The sequence below is a fragment of the Lynx rufus genome, unplaced genomic scaffold (genome assembly GCF_022079265.1).
Source record: "Lynx rufus isolate CCGP_SWC_20201006 ecotype Redwood Valley unplaced genomic scaffold, mLynRuf1.p SCAF_1, whole genome shotgun sequence".
NCBI lineage: Eukaryota > Metazoa > Chordata > Mammalia > Carnivora > Felidae > Lynx > Lynx rufus.
In genome coordinates this window covers 180,849,520-180,864,784 of record NW_025814823.1, presented here as the reverse complement: position 1 = coordinate 180,864,784, position 15,265 = coordinate 180,849,520, and the positions used below count along the sequence as shown (strand labels likewise).

The 15,265-nt window shown below is 45.6% G+C and overlaps 1 protein-coding gene across 3 annotated transcripts in view; it reads left to right on the top strand.

Annotated features, from left to right (window-relative positions):
- The window catches only part of TENM2 (teneurin transmembrane protein 2), a 943,516-nt gene extending 928,491 nt beyond the window's left edge, over positions 1–15,025 (top strand). For all 3 annotated transcript variants that reach the window (XM_047073159.1, XM_047073150.1, XM_047073168.1), the window contains 3 exons: positions 362–1,976; positions 12,490–12,620; positions 14,264–15,025. In XM_047073159.1, the coding sequence (XP_046929115.1) occupies positions 362–1,976; positions 12,490–12,620; positions 14,264–15,025 (2,508 nt within the window). The remainder of the gene's footprint in view (positions 1–361; positions 1,977–12,489; positions 12,621–14,263) is intronic.
- Positions 15,026–15,265: the final 240 nt, after the last annotated feature.

Genomic DNA, 15,265 nt, shown 5'->3' with positions numbered 1-15,265 from the left:
TCAAAGTATGGTCCAACCAACATCAGGATCACTTGATAGCTTGTTACAAAAGCAAATTCTCAGGTCAGATCCCCCCTTCTCCCCCAACAAACTACTAGATCAGAATCTGCCTTTTAACAAGATCCCTGGTTATTTCATATGCACAGTAAAGTTTGGGAAGCACTGGTCTGGGTAGTGACCATGATCCATCAGGGTTAGCATGCCCAGTGAAATCAATCTAGTCATAATCTCTGGTATAAACTTCCCCATCCTTCCATGGCTTTTGAATTACCATTTTGGGGAATGGAACAGATTCTGTCCATTTGAGTGCCTGGTCCTAAAGAACCAAATCATATGTTCCTCCCCTCTTTCCTTCCTCCAGTCTATGGTCCTCCTGCTTCAGAGTCAGCGTCAGTACATATTTGAGTATGACTCCTCCGACCGTCTCCACGCCGTCACCATGCCCAGTGTCGCCCGGCACAGCATGTCCACCCATACCTCCATTGGCTACATCCGCAACATTTATAATCCCCCTGAAAGCAATGCTTCAGTCATTTTTGACTACAGTGATGATGGCCGCATCCTCAAGACGTCCTTTTTGGGCACTGGGCGTCAGGTATTCTACAAGTATGGGAAACTCTCCAAGCTATCAGAGATTGTCTATGACAGTACTGCTGTCACTTTTGGTTATGATGAGACCACTGGTGTTTTAAAAATGGTTAGTCTCCAGAGTGGAGGTTTCTCCTGCACAATCAGGTACCGGAAGATTGGCCCACTTGTGGACAAGCAGATCTACAGGTTCTCTGAGGAAGGCATGGTCAATGCCAGGTTTGACTACACCTATCATGACAACAGCTTCCGGATTGCAAGCATCAAGCCCGTCATAAGTGAGACTCCCCTTCCTGTTGACCTCTACCGCTATGATGAAATTTCTGGCAAGGTGGAGCATTTTGGCAAGTTTGGAGTCATCTATTATGACATCAACCAGATCATCACCACTGCTGTAATGACCCTCAGCAAACACTTTGACACCCACGGGCGGATCAAGGAAGTCCAGTATGAGATGTTTCGGTCCCTTATGTACTGGATGACGGTGCAGTATGACAGTATGGGAAGGGTGATAAAGAGGGAGCTAAAACTGGGGCCCTATGCTAACACCACAAAGTATACCTATGACTATGATGGAGATGGGCAGCTCCAGAGTGTGGCTGTCAATGACCGCCCAACCTGGCGCTATAGCTATGACCTCAATGGGAACCTCCATTTGCTGAACCCGGGAAATAGTGTGCGCCTTATGCCCCTGCGCTATGATCTCCGGGATAGGATAACCAGACTCGGTGATGTGCAATACAAAATTGATGATGATGGCTATCTGTGCCAGAGAGGGGCTGACATCTTTGAGTATAACTCCAAGGGCCTCCTAACAAGAGCCTACAACAAGGCCAGTGGGTGGAGTGTCCAGTACCGCTACGATGGTGTGGGGCGGCGGGCTTCCTACAAGACCAACCTGGGCCACCACCTGCAGTATTTCTACTCTGACCTTCACAACCCAACCCGCATCACCCATGTCTATAATCACTCCAACTCAGAGATAACCTCACTCTACTATGACCTCCAAGGTCACCTCTTTGCCATGGAGAGCAGCAGTGGGGAGGAGTACTACGTTGCCTCAGATAACACAGGCACTCCTCTGGCTGTGTTCAGCATCAATGGTCTCATGATCAAACAACTGCAGTATACAGCCTATGGGGAGATTTATTATGACTCTAACCCTGACTTCCAGATGGTCATTGGCTTCCATGGTGGACTCTATGATCCCCTGACCAAGCTGGTCCACTTCACTCAGCGTGATTATGATGTGCTGGCAGGACGATGGACCTCTCCAGACTATACCATGTGGAAAAACGTGGGCAAGGAGCCAGCCCCCTTTAATTTGTATATGTTCAAGAGCAACAATCCTCTCAGCAATGAGCTGGATTTGAAGAACTACGTGACAGGTGAGGACTTTACCACCTCAGTTGGGCAGTGGCTCCCTGTGGGGTGGTTGTCCTGGTAGATTGTCAGAAACTTCAAAAGAAGGTCTTACTTCTGATGACAGGGGAATCCTGGAGAGCTATAAACACTGGTCTGTACAGTATCTAGAACAGTCACGTGACACCAGTACAGAGCAGTCTTCAGATCTGTTTGAAGATGTCCTGACCATTTTCAAGCCCATTTAGTTGAAATAGCTTTTATAAGAGCCCTTCCTACCCCAAGAGAGGAAAGCAGACTTATGAAGGGGGAAATAATGGGACTCTGGTGTCAGAAATATCTGGTTCAAATTCTCTTCTACTTACAAGCCAAAGGACTTTGAGCTCAGTGTCTTAACTGTCTGAGCTGTAGTTTTCTTCTCTGTGAAAGGCACTAATAAACTAACCCCACAGGGTAACTGCAAGAAGTAAGTGTACTTAATACAGGTAAAGTTTAGTGCCTGGCAAATTTAGACAATCAATATTCACAAAAGAGTATCTGCTCATGCTATTACTATTATCTTGACAAATGAAGCATTAACCATAGGCATGAGATGACTAAGACCCAGTTCCTGACCTCACAACCAGGCTGCCAAGATACAAACACAAACAGCCAATGATAATGCAAAGCAGAATTAAATCTGTGCTACTGTATAGATGTCTGTTACCTATTCAACAAGCATTTGTACAGTGGCATTATGCTAGATTCTAGGGATACAAGGATGAACAAGACAAATGCCCTTCTCTCAAAGGGGTGTGTATGTGTGTGTAGATGACTTCAAATTTGAAAACCGTGACACAGTGCATAGAAGGGCCTCATGTCATACTGGGCATGAAGAATGAAGGGGATTTGGGTTGGCAGATATGAGCTCAAGGCTAAAGAAATACTATGAACAAAAGTCAAAAGGACATGGGAAGCTTGGAGAAGGGTATGGATAGAGAGGCTGAGGAGGACAAATAATCTACTTCCTCATGAAAAGTGAGAAATTGGTAAAATGAGGGTCCCTATCCATCCATCCACATACCTCCATCTATCTTCCATCCATTCACCCATTCAACAAATATTTTCATAATATCTAACATAGACTAAGTACCAGAGATGCAGTGGAGAACAAGATAAAGTCCTTATCCTCAAGAAAATAAGAAAATCAGGATGGATGGATGGATAGATGCAAAGAGACCAACTTTCAGCAAGGAAGCCAGGGTCATCTCACCTGTCCATGCATTATAGAGTAGAAACAGTAAGGACCCCAAGTCCAGGACCCTCCAAGTTCTGGGAAACCCACAGCTCTTGGCCATGAGCCAAGAAGACATCAAACCCAAAAGGTCCTTACCTTCAGGTGACCAGGGGTCACTTGCCCACCCTCAGAAATGGAAGCAGCAACTAGTTGAGCACAGGGCTGCCCTCAGTGTCCCATGCTACAGAAAGATGACCTTAAAGATCAACTTGTGGCCATGTGGTATCTCATTATCAAGTTCCAGAGCCTTTGAAGTTGAGCCCAGCATTCCCCTAAAACTGAAGCAGCTGGTGCCCCTTGAGCACAGGAACTATGGGCAAGCTAGTTCCCTCCTATTCTCCCCACCACACCTCATTGAGAGGTCCTGCCATGATCTCTCTTCCCCATGGCTCAGCATGACTTTTATCCCCCATTTCACTGCAGTTTCAAATTAAAGGACCTGTCAGGAAAACATACATATACATATACATATCAGGTAAAAATAAGTGCTATGAGATAAAATAGGATAAGGTTTTAGTCAGAGAATGATGTGAAAGTTCTCCTATATTAAAGGTGCTCACAGAGGGCTATCTGAGGAGACAACATTTGAGCAGAGACCTTTATGAAGAGGTGGAAGGAAAGGAAGAGTGTTCAAGACATAGGAAGCAATGAGAATAGGAAGGTAGACCATGCCTATCTTAGCCTTAGGAAAAGAATTCCCTCACCCTCCAGACTGTGCTTCCCAAAGCCCTGGATAACTTAGGGATGAGGCAGCTAGTGTCAAATAAAAAGGAAGCCTTCTCAGAGTGGGCTGAATGGACACTTAGAGCTGCCAAGGCCCAAACAAAATCATCCACAGAGCACAGTCAACCTCACTGACCCCCTCAGCTATTTTCCTGGTTCTTCTGAGAAGGACAAAAAAGAATTATCAGAATTTTCTGAAAAGCAATATGCCTTTCCTCATTCCAGTGCTTCATGGAGACTCAATAAATGGGAATCAAAAAACTAAGTCCAACAAAATTGAATCCAGAAACCATTCAAAAGAGTCTAAAATAAAAGGTGGCATTAGAGAAGCACGTGTATAGAGCTGATGTGAACAGTCCAAGCTGGGGAAAGGAGGGCTCAGGCAGAGTCATAGCAGGCACAAGCCCACACCTGCTGCCCATTCAAGATGAGCTGCCCCCTGGAGAGAGGATCCCAGCAGAGAACACCAAATCATTCTCTGCTGTTTGAATGTTGGCTAATCTGTAAACCCCATCTAAATTAGTCTTAATTTGCCACTTAGGAGACAAGCAGAGTGGTTGAACTTGCCGCTCACAATTTAAGCAGAAGTAATTAAGATGTAGTCAGGAGGAACACAGAGAACAGAACCTTCTCTCACCAGTGCTCAAAAGAAATCGTTGAATGTTTTGGAAACAGAGCTCTCTGAATGCAAGAGGCAGCTGCTGAGGCTGGGGGGAGGTTCTGCTTCCTCCTGAGAACCAAGTACGAAAGAGGGCAGTGTTGAGTGCCCGTTAGACATCCAGGCTGGAGCAGAGGTGTAGCCATCCAAAGGGGTGAAAGGCCAGAAGTGGTTCTTTTCCCACCCATGGGCTCCTAAGCAGCACCCTTTCCAACAAGTATTTTTTTAAGGTAATATGTTGACAATTAATACATCTGTGATAAACAGGTATTAGGGGAAAGGATGTAAAAAAACATAGTGGGAGGCAGACTCCCTCCCCCAACAACCTGTAGGGCCTCCGTCTTTTCCAGTTTGGACATCACAGGAAGCTCCTCAGTCCCGAACAAATGGGGACCTGTGCCCATCCCCTTGTCTGGCCTGTAATTTAGTCCTGTTCATTCCGATGTTAGAACCCTAGGTACACCTCAAGACCCCAGTTTTGGCCTTGCTCCTCACTTCCTGTGTGACTTGGATGAGATCTTCAACTTTCTGAGGCTTTATTTCTTCATCAGCAAAAGGGTGATAATAGCGCCCACCCCATGGGGCTATGAAAAGTAAATGAGTCCTGAAGTGCGAAATGCCTAGCGCAGTGCTAAGGCTAATAAAGGATAGGGATGCATTTGTTATTTACAGGCAGCCACAAACATGGTGGAGTTCATAGGTGAAGGGTGGAGATGCCACCTTTGCATAATTTTCTAAGGAATGTGGGGAGGGGTCTCCAGATCCACCCTGAAACAGATCCAAACTCTGGCCTGAGTGGCACTGGTTCGGCAAACCTGAAGCCCCAGACAGATGTGAGCTAAGCAAATGTCCTAGGTGTCATCCGCCATGACTTGTATTTTCTTTCCACCCTTTCTTCTCCCTGGCGGGTCTGTGGGCTCACAAACCTCAGGCATCTGTGAGCATGATAGGGTTTTGTGGAGTTTAATTTCCCTAAGTGAAGAGGGAGACGCAACCTCTTTCTCACATTACCCTCTTCTCAGATCTACACTTAACACCTAAGATGCTGTTCTGACAGTGTTTTCAGAGACAGACAGTATGCTCCGTGGCCCCAACATAATCACGTACTCTGAAGAACATGAGAGAAGGACAGTAATGAGCCATTAGGAGCGTCCACCTCGCTGGTTCCTGCCCCAGTGGCTCCCTCTCTACAGACTATTTAGGGAGCCTGTCACCAGATAACACTAATTACTTCAAAAAGGAAGAGGGGTGTTTGTGTGGTGCTGAAAGTGCCTTCTAGCAGAATGGAGGAGATGAGAATGTGAATAAACATTTCAGAATAGGTTTAGACTCCAAAACTAAGCCACGTTAGAAACTTTAAGGAAAGAAAAAGAAGGTAGGTGAATTGTGCTATGGGTGTTCATGGGAGTGGCCATTAAAGTTTCCAGTCTCAAAGGCAGGGGGTTCTCAACATCATCTCCTGAGTACTAAGGAGGGAATCTCTGCAGTGAAAAGATCAGGATGGGGAGAGTCTTTGAGAGCAAGACCTCTCATGCCTTTCTGGGAATTCCCCACATACCCTATGTGCCCCTGACGAAAGACAGGATGATTTTATATGGTGTACAGATGAGGTATTAAAGAACATGGAAACACAGATGAGGAGAGTTCGCCTCTTTAGTGCTTTTTATTCTTCCAATCCAGTCTAGGAAAGAGTCTCCACCCACTGCTGGTGTGTACTTCACACCTCATTAACACTTCCAATCTCCCCCTTTTAACGGAGAGAGCAGGTCTGAGACTTCCCTCAGGTAACAAAAATCCTTCTCTAATTTAATTGCATGGCTTTGTTTTCTTTAATTTTACAGTTATTCTGTTTGCATCAAGTGAGTCAGCTTTCCCATTTATGATAGTAACATAAAGTTTCTTTTTTTAAATGGACTTAAGTGAGGGCACCTGGGTGGTTCTGTCAGTTAAGCATTCAACTCGATTTCAGCCAAGGTCATGATCCCATGGTTTGTGGATTCAAGCCCTGAATTGGGCTCTGTGCTGACAGCATGGTACCTGCTTGAGATTCTCTCTCTACCCCTCCCCATTTACCTGCGTGCTGTCAAGTTTGTTTATTTTTGAGGGGGGGAAGAGGGTCATGCATGCACATGATGGGGGAGGGGCAGAGAGAGAAGGGGAGAGAAAGAGGATCCAAAGCCAGCTCTGCGCTGACAGAATACCCAATGCAAGCCTCAAACTCGGAAACCGTGAGATCATGACCTGAGCAGAATTTGGATGCTCAACCAACTGAGCCACCCAGGTTCCCCTAAGTTTATTTATTTTGAGGGAAGCCTGGGTGGCTCAGTTAGTTGAGCATCTAACTCTTGATTTTTGACTCAGGTCATGATCTCACAGTTTTGAGTTTGACCCCCACATCAGGCTCTGTACTGACAGCACAGAACCTACTTGGGATTCTCCCTCACTCTCTGCCCCTCCCCTGCTCATGCTCTCTCTCAAAATAAATAAACTTGAATGAATAAACAAACATTAGAAAGTAAAAATAAAATGGGCTTAAATGGAACAGGCAGATTTGTTTTTTCAATCAGTAACTAAATACCTGGATATGGCAAAACAATTGCACTGAGTAACCATGAATATCCAAAGTGGGGAAATTTATCCTCCACAGCAGCCAGCACCTACCTTGCACAGAATAGGTGCTCTGTAAATATAGGATCATTGCTGGATTAGAGACAGGCTTCTCTCTGCTTGATGCAAACACAGTTCTTAAGGCAACTGCAAATCTGTATTCTTAAATGACTCTTATATGGGCTATCCCTAACAGAGTAGTTACCAAGTTATTGAAGGAACTAGTCTGTGCCCAAGGATGATGGATGGACTGTGGATCCCAGATTCCCTCTCATCAGAAGGTTCTTTTATGCCTATATATTTAGTAGCAAAGCTAACATTAAAACCCTCACAGCAGTCCCAGGGCAGGAAGTCTTCTTAACCTCTTCAGAAGTATGCTCTTAGGTACCATTAGTTCCTCTGTCAAATTTACACTAGTCAGGGCAGCTTTTGCCACATACATTCAGTGTTCTTTCATTCATTCACTACATGGAAACTTACCGATCACCTATTTTGTGCCAGGCATTATCATAGGACCTGGGAGGGCATCAGTGGATAAAACAAAGCTTTTACCTCCCTTCCCAGAAGGAAATTACATTCTAAGAGAGACAAACAGTAAACAATAAGTACACAAATGATACAGCGTGTTAGAATGTGATTACTTTAGGGACAGAGGGGTGGAGACAATGAACAGAGTAAGGGGACTTGGCATTGCTGGTGGTGGAGAAGGGGGACATATTTTAAATGTGGTGGTTCGGTTTGTCTTATTGAAGAGGCAACATTTGAACAAGACTTAAAAGAGGTCAGAAAGCCAGAAAATACTTTTAGGGAAGTACACTCTGGGCAGAGGAGTTTGTCGATGCAAAGCCCCCAAGATGAGTGCGTGCCTGACATGTTCAAGAAACAGCATCAAGGCTGGAGCTGTGTGAGCAAGGAAGAGAAAGGGAGAACCTGAGGTCCAACAGATAATGAGTGCCCTTATAGACCAGTAGGAAGACTTTGGCTTCTTCACTGAGAAAAAAAAGGGGGTTTCCTGGAGTGTTCTCAGCAGAGGCATGGCATGGTCTACTCCAGGTTTAAAGGCTCGTTCTGGGAGCACCTAGGTGGCTCATTTGGTTGAATGTCCGACTCATGATTTCAGCTCAGGTCATCATCCCAGGGTCATGGGATTGAGCTCCACGTCAGGCTCTGCATTGAGCATGGAGCCTGCTTGGGTTTCTCCCTCTGTCTCCCTCTGCCCCTCTCTCCTGCTTATGCTCTCTCACTTCTCTCTTTCTAAAATAAAAAAAAATAAAATAAAGCCTGGTTCTGTCTTATCTGCTATGCTGGTAAGACATTGTGGGGCAGCAAGATGGAAGCAGGGAGGCCACTTAGAAGTCCAGGTGAGGGATGATGGGCCAAGGTCAAGGTGGTGAAGTGACAAGAAATGGACACAGATTCTGGGTCTGTTTTAAAAGTAAAAGTAGAGGATTTCACCCTTTACTCGGCAATTCAGCAATTTCACACCTAAGTTTGTATATAAGCAAGAGAACTGAAAATGGGTTTTCAAACAAAAATCTGTGAGTAAAACCTACCCAGATATCCATTAACTGATGAATGGATAAAGAAAATGTGGTATATACAAACAATGGAATATTATTAGCCATAAAAAGAAATGAACTATTGGTACATGCTACAACAAGGATGAACCTTGAATACATTAAGTGAAAGAAGCCAGACACAAAAGTTCACATATTGTATGATTGCGTTTATAAGAAATGTCCAGAATAGGCAAATGCACAGAGATAGAAAGCAGTTTGGTGGTGGTCAGGGACTGACGGGAAAGGAGAATGTAGAACGACTGCTAATAGGTATAAGGCTTCTTTTTGAGGTGATGAAAATGTTCTGGAATTAAAGAGTAATGATGGTTGTACAACGTTGTGGATATACTAGAAGCCACTGAACTGTGCACTTTAAAATGATTAAAATGATGAATTTTATGTTATGTGAATATTACCTCAATAAAAAAAAAGTAGAGGATTTATCAGTAGATTTAGATGTGGAGAGCAAGGAAAAGAAAGGAGTTAAGGATGGTAGCTGGAAGGATGGAGTGGGGCCATTATCTGGGATGGAAAAGTCTGTGATGGGACAGGTTTGGGGAGGAAGATCAGGGGTTCAGTTTTGGATGAAACTTTGAAATGTAATTAGATATATTACTTTAGAGTTCAAGGAGAGACACAGGATGGAGATATAAATTTTGGAGTCAGCATCAGCATTTAGATGGCGGCTAGGGCCCTAAGGATGGATAAGATCACCATGTTTGTGAGAGTAGATAGAGTGGAGATGTTCAGAGACTGAGTCCAGGGCATTCCAACATTAAAGAGATCAGGAGGGGGAAACTGGGTGGCTCAGTCAGTTAAGCATTTGACTTCAGCTCGGGTCATGATCTCGCAGTCCATGAGTTCGAGCCCCACATCCAGCTCTCTGACAGCTCAGAGCCTGGACCCTGCTTCAGATTCTGTGTCTCCCTCTCTCTCTCTGCCCCTCCCCACCTCACACTCTCTCTCTCAAAAACAAATTTTTTAAATTAAAAATTTTTTTAAAAAGGAGATCATGAGGCAGATGAGGAGGAACCAAGAAGGGACAAAGAATGGCTACCACAGTAGGAGAAGGACAAGCAAGTGAATGTGTTGGCCAGAAAGTCAAGAAGAAAATGAAAGCAGGAGCATTCAACCTGTCAAATATTTCTGATAAGTCAAATAAGATAAGGACCCAAGATTAACATATGACTTAGCAACATGGAGGTCATTCATGACCTTAACAAGAGTTGGTTCAGTGGAATAGTTGGGGACAAAGTCTGGTTCAAAGGAGAATAGGAAACAAGAAGTGGAGAGAATTATTTTGATCTTGAGAAGTTTTTATCAAGGAGGGTGAAAGAAAAGATGGTAGCAAATGGGAGAATAGGGACAATAAATTTATTTTTATATAATTTTTAATATAAATTTTAATATAAATATTTGAGAGAAAGAGAGAGCATGGATGCATAAGGAGGAGAAAGGCAGAAAGAGGAAGAGAGAGAGAATCCCAAGCAGGCTCCATGCTGTCAGGCAGAGCCCAACATGGGGCTCCATCTCACAAACCGTGATATCATGACCTGAGCCGAAATCAAGAGTCAGACACTTAACCAACTGAGCCACCAGGTGCCCCAGGAATTTCTTTTAAGGTGGACATTTGGTAGCATTTTTGTATGCTGACAGGGTTGATCCATTGGAAGAGGGAATAATTTGGTGCCATGAGGAAGAGAGAGAGTTGCTGGAGTGATATCCTTGGGTGGGCAAGAAAAGATGCTACCAACTGCACACATGGAGGGTTGACTTTAACAGCTCATCTAGATTAACAAGAAAAGGGTGGGAAATACGGGTACCGATGCTGGAAGGCCAGTAAATGTGATGAGAGTTTAGGGGAATTCCCCTCTGGCTGCATCAGGGTGTTTTTGTTTTTGTTTTCAGAATAGGAAACAATGTCAGCTGCTCTAGTGAGAAGGGAAAGCAGATGTTGAGGGTGTTAGGGGAAAGGAGAAATGTAACATCACCCAGCAGAATGGGAGATTGACTTATGGAGGAAGGGAATATTGTCAGGCAGCAGAAAGGCACAATTGAGGTTCACGGTCAAGAATTTAAAGGGACACCAGTCAGTGTAGTTAAGTTTGTTTCTCCAGACATATTCAGCTGCACAGGTCCAAATAAGGAATGGGCAAACATGTGGATTTAACCAAAATTGTGATTTTCACCGAGCAAGTGATAAAGTGAGAACGGGACACAGGATCTGGGAATATATGCAAGGAATGATTCTAATGATTGGCTATGGATATGTGCTAGGTAAGAAAAAATACCAACATGTTGAGGAACAGGGACAAGAAGCTCAGGAGGTTTTGAAGGTCCCAGGGAGGGGGAGAGAGGATCAAGGAGCATGGGTGTCAGGTTACAAAATGAGTAAACTAGAAAGGAGTCCAGGTGGTGGTCAGAGGGTGATGTGCATGATTGAGATAATGGTAGATCAGAATCATTGGTGATGACAGGGTCCAGAGGATGAATATGGGGGTTGGGGGAGGGGGCATCGAAGGAATGAAGAGGCCAGAATGTTGGAAGGATTAATCCTTATATAACGAAGTCACTAAGAACGAATTTAGAAACAGGTGGAGAGAAGGACAGTGGAGCAGGAAATCGCCAAGAAATTGCAGGTGAGTGAGTGGCCCAGGGGTCAGTAATGACTGCAACAAGGAGCACTTGTACCTCCAGGCCCAGCAACGGTAGGAGAAGTGGAGAGACATAGGGCATGATGTTGGGGTGCCCATTATAAACAGGGATAAGGAGCATAAAAGGGAGATTCCTGCTGGGCTCCAGGCCGATGCCATGAGTGAGATTTTGAGTGCTCAAGGGATTCATGTCCCAGGCTCTCTGCTGATCACTGTGGAAGGAGACAAGGCAGCCTGAGGGCCTCGGTCTTACTCTGAGAGCCTGAATCAGTCAATGGACAGCAGGACCATGGGGCAAGAGATAGAATTCCCAAAACAAGAGACTCAGTCATGACCCTGGCAGGGGAAGGGAAGTCTTACGCTGGGCATGCAAGAGCACTCTCCTGGCCTCTCTCTGAAAAAAAGGGTCTCAGGAGCCAGAAGACTTTGGGCCTTCCATATACCTTTGGAACACCCTTTCTATAAAAAGCCAGCCTCAGGGCAGCCTCCTGCCCCTGCCAATGTCTTACGTAGTGTTAATAATCATCACTTATCCATCTAGTTGATCATTGTATGTCCATCTTCCAAACACATTAACTGGCCTATCACAGATGCCTCCTTAAATACTTGCCAAGTGAAGGAGTTCATATTTATTGAGCTATCTATGTCCCAGGCACTGTGACAAGTCCTTTACATGGATTTCTCCTTCAACCTTCACAACAACCCAACAACACTGGTCTAGCTATCATCCCAATTCACATCTGAAGAACCTGAAACTTAGAGAGGGGCAGGAACTTACCCAAGGTCACAAAGTAAGGGGAATCAAACTAGATCTTCAGCCAGCACTGGCCTCCTACATCACCACATGGGGGTTATCAAGTGACCAAGGTTGGAAGAACATCCTTCCTAGGACCCATGTAAAGCAGCTCTGGGTCCAGACCAGGAGACCTTCACAAGCTCTTGCCTCCCTCCCCTGCTGGACTCCACACCCAACCACCCATTTCGTTTTGTTCTCTCCCCAAGATCCTCAACTGCTTTCCATCCATCATGATTCAGAAATCTTTATTTTTGTTTCCACCATAGATGTGAAAAGCTGGCTTGTGATGTTTGGATTTCAGCTTAGCAACATAATTCCTGGCTTCCCAAGAGCCAAAATGTATTTCGTGCCTCCTCCCTATGAATTGTCAGAGAGTCAAGCCAGTGAGAATGGACAGGTAAGCGGAGGTTCCTGCCAAGAATATGAATTATTGTCCTCATTCCCTGTTGCAGACAGAACCGCATGGGAGCCAAGGGCACATCAGTAGGGGAGGAAAACATCAGAGCTGGGTATAAAAAGGTGCCTGAAACATTGTGACTTCCCAGGAAAGCGAATGTCAGGGCTATCACCTGTCTGGTGCAGCAAATATTTCTTCCCAACCTCAATTATGACCTTAATTGTGGTATCATTATCTGTTCAGTATATACCCTTGAGTCACTCCTTGATTAACAATAGCACCGAGAAACCTAGTAGCAACCTACCATCTGCACTTGCCTATAAGATCATAACCCTTTTGGCTTTTATGGGACATAATATAACTGTGGTTTGCAGTTTCTATCCCATTAAAGAACATTTTTATGCCTGACATAAAACCTCAGCGTTTTATGGCCCAAATGTATACAGATTGAGTTTTCAGAACATAATTTGTGCTTGGGTCTTTCAGTGATGACCGAGAGGTGGTCAGTTTCCATTTGGGTGCTGCGGAGACACTGGCACGGTCAGACAGGAGGGGTGGGCAACAGTGTTCAGGTAACCCCTGTTACAGAACAGTGCCCAGCAACATAAAAGTCTGAAAGGTCTCAGCTGCTCTGAATAATCATCCACACTGTGTAACTAGAGAGAGACAAGGAGGAGCTGGTGGGTAATTGAGAACAACGTCCTCTCAGCTCTGCCCTTCAGGGACCACTCAGTGGATGAATAGCCATCATTTCTCTCATTTATCTAAGTGCTGTTACCTCCCAAACACAGCCTCTTCCATTATCCCAGCCTGTCCCCCAACCACCAATTGAGAGGAGTTGTAATTTGTGAGTAGAGAGCTCAAGGCCAAGGAGATAATGGTGATTTCGTCCCTTTGCAGAACTGGGGCTAGGATCCAAAGCAAATGACTCAAAGCCCAGGGATATTCCCTCTGGCCCACAGTGCCAGAACCTCTTAGTCTGGTGCTTCTGAAACATTAATATGCACACAAACCACCTAGGGTATGCCTCGTTAAGATGTAGCTTCTGACTCAGTAGGCCTGGAGTAAGGCCTGAGATTCTGTTTTTCTAACAAGGCAGGTCCCGGCGATTCTTCTGCTGCTAGCCATGCTTTGAGTAGCAAGGTCTTAACCCAAGGAAGTTAATGAATGCTCAGGGCATTGGCCTCGAAAAAAATCTAGGTCACAGCAGCAGGGTTCATAGCTTCTCAAACAAACACCCTGCCCTACAGGTCAGGATAGTCCTGGGTCTGAAGTGTGCAAGGCAGCTGCCAAACCATCTGAGGGCAGAGTGACTCTCTCTTCTCCAATAATGGAGAGACATGGTAAGTGGGTAGGCCTGGGTATAGATGTCAGCAAGGTGGCAAACCTCTGTACTGTCTTTTTAGTTAGGGTCACAGTTACAAGGCGGACAGGTCACACCATCAGAGCACTGGGAACCAGCCAGCCTCTGCTAGTTTCAAAAGGTAGGACATATTAGCTGGCATCGTTACAGATAGAAGACTAGTTCTTACAGGGAGTCCAAGCATTCCCCTTTCTGAGTCTTTTTTTAATGAGCTTCTTGGCCCATGCAAAGAGCTGCCCAGACCATCATCTCAGCCTTCTGTGTTTTCTTCTGCCCACAGCTCATTACAGGTGTCCAGCAGACAACTGAGAGGCATAATCAGGCCTTCATGGCTCTGGAAGGGCAAGTTATCTCGAAAAAGCTCCATGCCAACATCCGAGAGAAAGCAGGCCACTGGTTTGCCACCACCACACCCATCATCGGCAAAGGCGTCATGTTTGCCATCAAAGAAGGACAAGTGACTACCGGCGTGTCCAGCATTGCCAGCGAGGACAGCCGCAAGGTGGCTTCCGTGCTGAACAATGCCTATTACCTGGACAAGATGCACTACAGCATTGAAGGCAAGGACACCCACTACTTTGTGAAGATTGGCTCGGCCGACGGTGATCTGGTCACACTGGGCACCACCATCGGCCGCAAGGTGCTAGAGAGCGGGGTGAATGTGACCGTGTCGCAGCCCACACTGCTGGTCAACGGCAGGACTCGAAGGTTCACCAACATTGAATTCCAGTACTCCACGCTGCTGCTCAGTATCCGCTACGGCCTCACCCCCGACACCCTGGACGAAGAGAAGGCCCGCGTCCTGGACCAGGCGAGACAGAGGGCCCTGGGCACTGCCTGGGCCAAGGAGCAGCAGAAAGCCAGGGATGGGCGAGAGGGGAGCCGCCTGTGGACTGAGGGCGAGAAGCAGCAGCTCCTGAGCACGGGACGTGTGCAAGGTTATGAGGGGTATTACGTGCTTCCTGTAGAGCAATACCCAGAGCTTGCAGACAGTAGCAGCAACATCCAGTTTTTAAGACAGAATGAGATGGGAAAGAGGTAACAAAATAATCTGCTGCCATTCCCTGTCTGGATGGCTTGGCGGGAGTAACTGTTATCTCCTCTCCTAAGGAGATGAAGACCTAACAGGGGCACTAAGGCCGGGCTGCTTTAGGATACCAAGTGGCAAGGAAGCTCACATTTTTTGAGTTCAAATGCTACTATCCAAGCAAGAAGTCCCACATCCTGAAGTAGACTAAAGCCTGGCTGAAAATTCTGAGGAAAACAAAACAAATGAATGAAT